Source organism: Gopherus evgoodei, chromosome 8 (assembly GCF_007399415.2).
Source record: "Gopherus evgoodei ecotype Sinaloan lineage chromosome 8, rGopEvg1_v1.p, whole genome shotgun sequence".
NCBI classification, from domain to species: domain Eukaryota; kingdom Metazoa; phylum Chordata; order Testudines; family Testudinidae; genus Gopherus; species Gopherus evgoodei.
The window spans coordinates 87,188,193-87,199,875 of NC_044329.1; the positions used below are offsets into that span (position 1 = coordinate 87,188,193).

General features: G+C 45.1%; 1 protein-coding gene across 1 annotated transcript in view; it reads left to right on the forward strand.

The window, feature by feature from the left end:
• The window catches only part of LOC115656779 (vitellogenin-1-like), a 56,312-nt gene extending 55,011 nt beyond the window's left edge, over positions 1–1,301 (forward strand). Inside the window, exon 36 of the mRNA XM_030573928.1 lies at positions 1,016–1,301. Within this exon, the coding sequence (XP_030429788.1) occupies positions 1,016–1,140 (125 nt within the window). The 3' untranslated portion in view covers positions 1,141–1,301. The remainder of the gene's footprint in view (positions 1–1,015) is intronic.
• Positions 1,302–11,683: the final 10,382 nt, after the last annotated feature.

Sequence of the window (11,683 nt, forward strand, 5' to 3'; positions counted from 1 at the left end):
TAAGCAAAAGCAAATCAAAACCAAACTCTTTAGGGTTTCTCATTTTCTAACTTTAAAATATTAAATATTTAATAATAAACAGCTCAAGCATCATGCTAGGATAACATGTTTTGTAGTTCTTTATACAAAACCTGTGTGTCAGGTTTATCAGAGAGGTTTAAGTCCACCAAATTGTGCATTAACATTTCATTCATTGAGTGAGTATGGATGACTGATACAGCCAAAACCCATACAAACAGATCTGGATTTTCTCTTGGTATAATATAGTATGTTGTAAATATATTGCCCATATGTCTGACAAAACAACTAGAGATAAAATTATGGAAGCTTGGCACATTCTACTTAGGCAAACAACCTAAATGCAGGTTCTAATATTCTTCCATATGCAATGTTAAACCTCCAACCAGCTCAGAATGTTTATTGGGAGGTTGAATATGATTATTCCATTTAGATTATTTCAGCAGTAGGGGGTTATGATATAATAAAGCTGCTGTTGATAAAGCAACCTGGTGAGGTTAATACTGAAATTGACATTGCTCTGCCAGTTTGGAGAATATATGGAAAACTTTAATTAGAAGTTTATGAACCTCTGAAAATTCTTCAAAGGGCTTATCCTTCAGAACGAACTTAAACAGAGAGCGGAAATACCATCCCACCCACTCCGCCCCCATAGGCAGCGATAACATGAAAAGAGATGGCTGATGTGCTTTTCTACAGAGTGCTCCTATTTAAAGGGCAGTCACATCCAGCACTTCTACAAGCTCCTGCTTTCTACGTTTGTGCATCATGAAATTCAATTCATTTTGTTTTCGGGAGGTATTATAGTAATTACACCACGGATGAAAATCCTGCTCCGAGTAAATAGGTCAGTCAGAGGTCAATGGCGGAGGCAGAATTGGACCCATATTCTTTGTCTGGTGAAAGAGTTGGCAGCCATCAAAATAATATTGCCTTGGAATATTTTCAAGTGTTAATTTGCTTGATGTTGGTTAATGTGGCTTTGCTTCTCTGACAGATTCTGCTGTGAGCCTGTCTGACTGGCATAGGAGCAGTGACAGGAAACATGCTGCCGAGGACATCGTGGAGTCTGTGGATGCTGACATTGACTGTTCCTGCACTGACGATTGTAGTTCATCTTAATGCTTTAGCAATTTGCTATAGATGTACTCACCCAAATGATTGAATAGCTGGACAGCTGCAAGGGGAATGCAATAGCTGCAGTAAAATATTAAAAAAAAAAAATGCTTTAAAAATAGGTTAGCCTAATGCATTACGTACAAAGTCAAATGCATTATGTACAATACGTGCTGCTTAATAAATATGTTGCTCATTAAATAAGTATCCAGATCTCTTTTTCCCCTCTCCTTCTTATCAACAAAGCAATCAAGCCAAGTATAATATAATATAAATATAATTACACTGGTCCTCTCTTTAAAATTATGTTCACTGGGTGATGAGAGGAAAACAGGATTATGGCTATTTCTAACATTCTATTATCTAAAGGATTTCATAATTTAGCATACTAAAGATACAGTACACAATTGTTTTCATTTATGTTTTTTAGAAAAAAGGAAAATCCTGTACTTCAAAACTGTTCTGTAAAAAAATATTTCACTCCCAGCAAGAGCATGAGCTTTAGTATACAGTCCAAAAGTATGACGTGAACTGCTAGGCTCCCACAGTAGCTTTCCAGAGAGCCAATGTTTGTGACACAGTCCCCATTTTGATTTAAAGGGTGTGATGGTAGTTCATAGGCTACCAGAATAAAAAGGAACTTTTTCTGTTGGTCATTTTCTGTGGTACATCCATGAAATTCGTGCTTATAAACACTTTTTAGGAAACTATTAGTAAAACACCGAGTAAAATTACAAAAAGAATGACAGAAAAATATGATACAAATGACAACACCACCCATATATCACATTTCTAAAATAAAGGCCAATCATAAGGGCCAGATTCTGTCTGGCATGTGGGTAGTCGTAATCAAAGAATTTGTTCAGACAACTATTTAATGTTGATCCTCAATTTTCCCATCAACTCCATTCAGTGTAGGAACAATAACATCAGTTCTCCTGCTACATTTTAATTTGTAATACAGTGTTCAGAAGATGTTCCCTATCCTTCCTTGAAGAACCTCTGCCTCAATCCAAATCCATGTTATTTGCTAATTCCTCAGTAGAGTTCCACTGCCAAAGGGTAGATGAAGCATCTTACACTCCTCCTCCCATTAAAATGACAAAGTACAGGCTGAGCTACTGTCAGCTCCTCCATTTGTGGCAGCTTTGCCCTCACTTTAATGTGGTCACTACTGGGCCCACCGTCTCTAATTCCAAATCTTCTTGCCTCATAAGCCACCTGTTTATGAAAGGGCAACTTTCTTCCAGTAAACCAGTCCAAATAAAACAAAGATAGTGAAGGGAAATGTTAACAGGAGCTTTAATGCTCAAAAGGCATTTGATAAAAACCAAATACTCTTTACCATTATGAATTAATTCCATTTTTAATAGACCATGCCCTCTACATACAGATACCACAGTAATCAGCACTGATCAAACTGGTACCTGCAGTATCAAAAAAATATAAGCCCCTGTTACGTCAGCTAAAAGAGAACTCCTTCCCCTGGAAATAAGACACAGGGTGTTTATAATCAGTGGAACCAACCTCAAGGGAGGAAACTCAATCACATATACTAAGCCAGTGTATTACATAATGGCAACACAGTAATGCCATAAATCATAGCAAATGCAGAGAGTGTTATGTTCCTGTCTCGGGGTAGCAGCCTCAGATCTACAAGCACAACAAAGAGAAGACAGTAAAAATGCATTTCCCTGTGTATAGCGCCCGCTTAAATAAAATGTACCAAATTAGGCAGACTATACTGTACTGCCTGAAACGATAAACACTCATCCTCAGTGATGGAGGGCGAGCCTTGAGGATTCAATGTTCAACCCTAGTAACAACTGCAGGCCAGTCACCCGACTTAAGGTCAGGCTGCTAGTGACGAGTAGAATGGAACCTGAAGCGCAGGAACAGGAAGACCATGCTGCTACTTTAAACTTTTTTTTTGTTAACCTTCTTCTGTACTCAGGTGCACTAAAATGAGTCCCACCACCATCAGTGGGAGTTGGCCCCAAGCATCCGAGGACAGAAGTTAGGTCAGCAGCTTGTGACAGGCAACACGTATCATTGTTTCACGTTCCTGTGGCTCAGTGCTGCAGCTGCCATGCTGTAGCTGGTTTATTTCCAGGCCATTGAAATCAGTGGACAGTATTCTACGTGTAGGTCCATTCAGAAGCAGTACTGGCACATTCTAAACGGCTGTAAGCTAGAATGCTCCGCAGCACTCAAGCGGCTGATGAAAGGAAAGGTGATATCTGGAAGGTGTATGTGCTGGGAGCACAAGATGATGCTGGAGCAGATGTTCATTTCTGCTAAGGAAGTGCACAGAGGGGCAACCATTCACAAGTAAGGCTTTGCTCAGACTGCAGCTTCGCCCAGATAGGGAAGCCGTAGCTAGTGAAACGAGTGCATGCCTGCTTCTCTCTGTTCCATTCAGGACAGAGGTTAGCCATAGCTCATATTATTTCCATTTTTAAGGCACAGCTTTTATTTCTTCTGTTGCTCTGGAGGTGATGATGCTCATTCATTACTGCCCCCATACGGAGGCAGCTGAATATCTTTAAAAGACAGAACAAAGCCACTGATGCTGCAGCTGTGAAATCCAAATAAAATGAAAGCTTGTAAAGCTCCGGGTTGGAATTGGAGGAGGGGAGGGAGGAGGCTGGGAGAACAAACTCATCTTACCAAAGGAATTAAGAGCAATATTAGATTTGTAAGTGTCAAAAGGCCAATGCGCCATGTGCTAATATACCGCAGCGATATTTCAGACCGATTTCAGAGGCTGGCTGAAGTTTGGATTTAAACCTCATTTGGAATTCAGTCCTGCCCTATGCTATAAAGCAACTCTAACAGTACAATTATCTACTGAGTATTAAAATGTATATTTAACAGGCAAGGCTTTTATGTACGCTACCTTTCTTCACTATTGCTTCTCAACTGCTATGAATTGGTTAAGTTTTGTTCTGTATTGTAGCAAGCTAGGCAAATGGCCTTTCACTTACGCCCCTTATCATGTTTTGGAGCACACCCAGACCAGTAAGGGATAAGGTTGCCAAGCCTCCAGGATTGTCCTGGAGTCTCCAGGAAGTTAGGGTTAGCCTTTAATTAAAGATAATGTCCTGTGAAAAATCCTCTAGGAATATGTTCAGCCAAAATTCACAACCCTACTAAGGGAATCTGTTACCACCTGCCCTGGAGCCTGGGGGTACCGGTGCAACTGCAGCTCAGATCCCTAACACCCCCAGTAACTGTTCACAAGCGCAAAGTCACTCTAGTCAGGGGCGGTTCTAGCTTTTTTTGCCGCCCCAAGCATGACAGTCAGGCAGCTTTTGGCGGCGCGCCTGCAGGAGGTCCCTGGTCCTGCGGATTTGGCGGCATGCCTGCGGGAGGTCTGCCGGTCCTGTGGCTTCGACGTACCCACTGCTGAATCTGTGGGACCGGCGGCCCTCCCACAGATATGCCACCGAAGGCTGCCTGTCACCCTCGCAGGGATGGGCAGGGCACCCCCCACGGCTTGCCACCCCAGGCATGCGCTTGGAGCACTGGTGCCTGGAGCCGTCACTGCTCTGGCGTCCAGCAGCCTAGTTACTTCTTGCAGGGTAAGTCAATAGCCCTGCCAAAGTCCCCCCAAATCCATTTTTCTTGAGTTCGTAAGTACCAGAAACTCTAACTTCCCCGCTTTGGTTCAGCACTCTCAAAGGTGTGAATCCAGCTGCTCACCCCACATCCCCTATGTTATCAGGTCTCTTTGGTGCACACACTCCACACAGTTTGCACCACAGAGACCTGCTTAGGGTAAAAATAAACAAAAGGTTTATTTTATAGTAAAACCACAGATTCAAAGATGAAATAGTAAGAGATAGCAAACATATGAGTTACCCAGTAAATAAACACAAACATAACCTCAGGCTTTAACTTCCACATTAAATAAGATCCCTTTTCTAATACAAGTTGCCTTTGAACTATTTCCCAGCATACTGTTCCCTACAGCCTGTCCCTCAGTTTCTCTTAAACCCCTTCCATTTTAAAAGTGTTTGGGGCGGGTGGGTGTGTGTAGGGATGTTCTTCAGTCACTATAGGTATTCAGAGAACAGAAAATGCTCGCCTGTCTTCGTTTTTGAAGACTGGGGTCGTCATTTCAGTTTCAAACAGGTCCCATGGTGGTTCCTCATTGATTTTTCCTGGGCTGGACAATGGGTTGGTGCTTGAAGGCAGTCTTGTCTGGTTCAGAGGTAGCCCCCATTCCCACCTGATTGTGTCACCATGCTGTTGTGAGGTGGTGCTGAGGTCAGTTCCAATTTTCTATACATACATCCAGTCATAACCTCATAAGCCATAAACATATCTCAAAATGACTGTTCAGTTCAGTGCATTACAAGCTTTCATAAAAGATCTCACTTGGTATTCTCGTACAATAAAATAACAGTATATGCAATCAATTGGTTGAACTTCTCATTGTGGCAGAAGTTAACCCTTCTCTTCTCTCCTTGAGGTGTCTGTGTAACCCACACACCTCCTGGGTGTGGTGTTCTGTAGTGGCACTGAGACCACTTAGAGAGAGAGATTAATGAGTCTGCTCTACAGCCTTAGCTAAGAGCCAGCTGGCTTTTAGCTCCTGCAGTAGAGGCTCACGCACTAAACTCCAGAGATCCCAGGTTTGCTCCTGCCTGCCAGTGACCAGGGGCTGTCAACATTACATCTACACCCTGATTATCACAGTCTCCCCCGAGTTTGATACTGGTGGTTTGTCCATTGGCCATGACGTAAGAGTTATTTCTGCCTAGGAGCTCAAGCAGCTCCCTAAAAGTGGTGGGCTGCCGACACCCAAAACCAAGGTCCTGCCCCACCACTCTGTCCCTTCTCCTGAGGCCCCACCTCCACTGCACCTCCCCTCCCCTGAGTCCCTGCCCTTCTGCTGCCTCTTCCCCCTAAGGCCCCATGTCATAACATATTCCCAGATTTGGACCTTAGCGTCCAAAATATGGGGGTTAGCATGAAAACCTCCAAGCTTAGTTACCAGCTTGGACCTGGTACTTGCTGCCACCACCCAAAAAATTAGAGTGTTTTGGGGCACTCTGGTCCCCCCAACAACCTTCCCTGGGGACCCCAAGACCCAAATTCCTTGAGTCTTACAACAAAGGGGAATAAACCCTTTTCCCCCCCTCTTCTCCCTTCCAGGTGTTCCCTCCCTGGGTTCCTGGAGAGATACACAGAAGCAAGCTCCGTGAATTTAAACAGAGGGACTCCACCCTCCCTATTTCCAGTCCTGGAAACACAAGTACTTCCCTCTTCACCCAGAGGGTATGCAAAGTCAGGCTAGTAAATTTAACACACACAGATTTCCCCCTGACTTCTTCCTCCCACCAATTCCCTGGTGAGCTACAGACTCAATTCCCTGGAGTTCCCACTAAAGAAAAACTCCAACAGGTCTTAAAAAGAAAGCTTTATGTAAAAGGAAAGAAAAATACATAAAAATGGTCTCTCTGTATTAAGGTGACAAATACAGGGTCAATTGCTTAAAAGAAATATGAATAAACAGCCTTATTCAAAAGAACACAATTCAAAACACTCCAGCAACTACACACATGTAAATACAAAAGAAAAAAAAACAATAACCCCTATTGTTTTATGATCTTTGTACTCACAACTTGAAAACAGAAGATTAGAAAGCAGGAGACAGAAAAATCCTTCCCATAGCCGAGAGGGACAGACCCAAGACAAGAACAAAGAACTCACACCCAAAACTTCCCTCCACCCAGATTTGAAAAAGTCTTGTTTCCTGATTGGTCTTCTGGTCAGGTGTTTCAGGTTACTCCTTTCCAGGTGAAAGAGACATTAACCCTTAGCTATCTGTTTATGACACCCCACTCCAGTGGTGGATTATTCACTGGGCCCACAGTGTCCATGCCCAGGGATGCCGGCCAGTTGGTGGGAACTGGAAAAATGGGCTCTCCCACCCCCAATGTAAATCCACTGTGGGGCGGCAGGGAAATCCCCAGTGGCAGCTCCCTCTCCCTGGTCCCCAGAAGTGCCAGACTGCTAGGGCAGCCCCCAGCACACACACACACCCACACACCGCGCCTGACCTCAGCATGGGGCATTAGGGGAAGCCCCAGCAGCAGCACCTGCCCCCAGTTCCCAGAAGCACCAGACAGGCGAGAGAACCCTGGTGCGGGATAGCAGGGGAAACCCCAGCACCCCTACCAGCAGCAGAAGCTGTGGGATGGGGAATGACCCAGCCCATTCCCTCCTCCCCAGCAGATTCGGTAGGGTGGCAGGGGACGCCCCATGGCAGAAGTGCCGGGAGCAGACGGGCAGGTGGCGCAGGCAAAGCCCCGACGCTCCAACCCTGGTTCCCCGCAGAAGCGCAAGGGGTGGCAGGGAAGACCCAGCACCCAAACTCCCCTGCTGCAGGTCTGGGACAGGAGTAGCTCTCACTCCCTGCTGCAGGCCTGGGACCATGGAACTGGGACAAAGCTTCTCCAGTCTGGGGGCCACAGTGGTGGATGGGGGGAGAAAGGTGCAAACAGGATGGGGGTTTTAGTGGGTGGTGAAATGGGCGGGCCTGGGGAAGGGGCAGAAAGGGGTGGGGCTGCAGGCGAGCCGCAGGTGGAGGGGACAGAACGAGGGAGGGGGTCGCAAGTGGAATAGGTGGGGTGGGAGCACCTTAATCCACCCTCCCAGCCCTTTTTTTCCCCAGTCCTATCCCCTACTTCTCCACTGTCTCTTCCCCAGCCCCACCCTGCCTCCCTTTGCCCTGTCTCCTGTGTGCATTCATACAAGAAACAGGTAGATCTAGGACCCAAGAGGTGGCGGCCAACTGCTGAGGTGGTAACCTGGAGCAGCTGCTCTGTCCTGTTCCCCATCCCGCTGGGCTGCCTGGCTGCACTGCTTGACCTGCCAGCAGAGGGGAGAAGCACAGTGTGGGAAGGATAGAACCACCCCCACGCTCCTCACTCCCCTCCCATACACAGTTGCCAACTATCATGTGGTAAATAAGCACCCTTTCCCAATAAACCAAAAATCAAACTAATCCCATTTCAAAACAAGGCAAATACAAGACAATCCCTAAGAACTCCAATGAGTGTCTAGATTCCCCCGGCCTGCAGTCTGGGACTGTGGTGGGCCTGCTGGGCACCCCGGACTCTCGCTCTCGTCTTGCCCTTGCTTGCCCCTTGCCTCTGCTTGCCCCACCTCCCCCTTGCCTCTGCTTGCCCGGAGCTGATCAAAAAAAATAAGCAACAAACTACAACATGCTACAAGCCAAAACCAGCCAACAAGCAACTCACAAGCCAATTAAGCCAAAAACAAGCCTGATTGCTGCATTTTTTTCCACGGGTTTGGCATGTCTGCTCCCTCCCCTCCCCCCCAATTGAGCAAAACAAGCCCTGCAGGGCAGTTCAGCACTGACAGAAAGCTGAGGGGAGGGGAGTGGACCCCGCATGCCTCCCCCAGGCCTCACTTCTCTTTGGGGAAGCAAGACCCTCCCTGTACCTCCTCAAACTACGCCCATGTCTTCAAATGCACCCACGCAAGTGTTCAGAAAGCTGAAATTCAGAGACGCGCACATACAGAGGTGGGGGAAATGGTGATAGTGTAAATGCAAGTTAAATAAGTTTCACTTTCTACTGTAAACTGCATTAATATATTGAACTGCCCCTTGCTGATTTAAATTGGTTGTGACATTTTAATTAATCTCAGTCTGCAATATCATGGTTTTTAAGTTGTTAAGTAAAGGTGTGTTAATTCTAAACTAAGTTTATATTAGACGCATATTGTTTATAATTGGTACTTTTGACGTAGACACATTGCATAGATTAGCTCAGGTTAATTCCTTGAGGCTCCAAGGCATGCATGGTACAAGGTCCAACCAGATGCAGGTACCTCCAAGATTAATTTCCGTTACTAGTACTGTAAAGGGATTGCAGCAGAGGGGTGGCTAGAGGATTCCCATTTAGCCAATATCACCACTGGGATACTCAGGATCTCCTTTACTGTCAACATCAGGCACCCAGGTGAGTGTTGCCTGCTCCTCAGTAATCCAGGGAGGAAAGGGGAGGTTACACAAGATAGCATGAATCTGTCAGCACTTTTATCACACAGTGCCACCCACATTGCTTTACTGCTGTGCCTAGTTTCTGGGTTGCCAGCGGACCCTGTCCCACAGCATTTCCTAGCTGTAGCAGTGTCTCACTGCTCCTACCGGGGGGCCATGGCTCAGCATTCATGTTACATTCCCCATCAGTGCCTGGCTCGGGCCAAGGAAGTTAATGATCCAACAAGTGGACCAAATTTGGTGAAGAATCCTAAGGCACATTGCACATACGCTAAGAGACTGCTCCTAGCAGATTCTGGACCACAGCACCTTTTCGCTGTGCCACAGCCACATTCACCTCCAACTCAGTTTCCCAGGCAAGGGTAGACAGCAATTTTGCCCCCCCACCCACTGAATCTGGCCCTCATAGGCTTCTACCTGAGACCTCAGAGTTTAACCCATTTACTTCATTACAGAAAATAACACAACAAGAAAAACATCCCACACTCCAACAACCAGAAAAACCTTCAGTGGCCATAACGCTGAAGACTACAGGCAGAGCAATGGCATCCATCATACCCATATTGCCCCTGATCAGGCACACCCTTATGTCCTTCCTCCTGGGTCCCATGGGCATGACTTGACTGTTTAAGCTGCTTGTTTGTTCCGGGCAGCAAGCTTCTATTGCTCCAGCTCTGCCTCCACTTTCCTGATCCCTGGCCTCCAGTTTCTTCCACCTTTCCTTCACAAGCAGCCTTTCCACTCCAGCCTCCACAGGTCTAAACATCTCAACATCACTGCTACCTCTGCTGGATCATCTGGGGAACCATCTGCTTGGTCTCTATGCCCTGTAGGAGAAAAAGGGACTTCTCTGGACCCGTTTGGGGTAGGAACCCCATTGCTCTTCATGGCATGTAAGTGCAGCAAGGTCACCAGCTCTGATGTCTTCAGATAGACTGACAGCCCTCGCTATTCACACAGTTCTTCTGCTTCTTCGTGAGTTTCTTTGTTCCTCTGCCTTTTCTGCTGCTTTATTCATCATATACTGACTTTTGTTCTAGCCCCTTTACCCATAATAAACAAACAGAAAATATAAAAGCTGTAACCTTGTACTTTGCTCCCTCACTTTTGAATCTGTTATAGTGTGTTTAGCAAATGTTTGGACCCTGAATCTCCGTTCGCTGATTTTTTGGGGTACAGCAGCTGTAACAAGTATACTGCTGACATTTTAGAGCCCACCAAGACCCCTGAGGGGTTCTCACCCCTCTATTCTTTTCTTTCATTGCACTTGTGTAATGAAACGAGGGCTGGAAGGAGGTCCTGACGTCTAACCCTGGCTCTAACACTGACTTGCAGTGTGGCCTTTGGCAAGTCTGGTGGTCTTTCGGCCCCATTTTCTCCATCTGCAGACAACAATGCCTACCTACTCCATGGAGTTCATAATACTTAGATACTAATATTTATTCTTGTACACGTTACACAATTTAGTCCATGATGATAGAAATTAAGGTATTTTTCCAATAGGTCTCATTACCAAATGTGGTATATTTTAATGATAAGAAAAGGGTTTGTATTTTCAGGATTCAACACATTTTAAAACAACTAGACATTTGGAGAAATCAAAACAGCATGTTTGATTTGCTTGTGTTCAGTTTTGATTAAAACTCACCTATTTGTAATGAGTCTAAAATAGTTAGATCATTAAATTAAAGTGAAAGAGGGAAAAGGTTGATCTGAACAGATTCTTTTCATTCCTGAACAAAGGTGATAAAACAGTTTGGTCCAATCAGATGCTTCTATTAGGTTCCTGTTGATTCATTAGTTTGAAAGAACAACGGGTGGCATTTTGAGAAAGTATGATATTGTACTGCAGCCAGCGACAAGGAATCCAGGCTGATAGGAGAGGAAGAAATACACTTCTACCCCTATATAATGCTGTCCTCAGGAGCCAAAAAATCTTACAACGTTATAGGTGAAACTGTGTGGTAGTGAACTTTCTTTGATCTGCTGGAGTGCGCAGCCCCAACTTTCCGGAGCACTGCTTTACCGAGTTATATCCAAATTCGTGTTATATTGGGTCACGTTACATTGGGGTAAAAGGTGTACTTAAGATCAGGTTGCTGCTGGAAATTAAATGCCTACACTTCATAATAACACCTTTAAAAAATGAGTGGCCCCATTGCAGTCAATGACAAAACTCTCATTTACCTTAATGGGGCCAGGATTTCATCAATGTTTGAATAAGTGGTTAATAAGTAAACTAAAAAACAAATGTGCTGCGTGTAACTAAAGTGCAACTTATGAATAAGAGACCAGGGGAATTCACACAGTGGAGGTCTTGGTGCTAAAACAGGATACATGGCACAATGTTGAAGAAGAGAACACTTTTTCACATTGAATTTTCAAGTCTCTTGTGCCATCTACTGACTCTTTTGATTATTAACAATGGTTTAAAGCCTTCTCCTCCTGGTTTATTTACATATTTGTAAACATTCTAGAAAGTTTTAAGTGAATTGCTGCCCAGTTTGC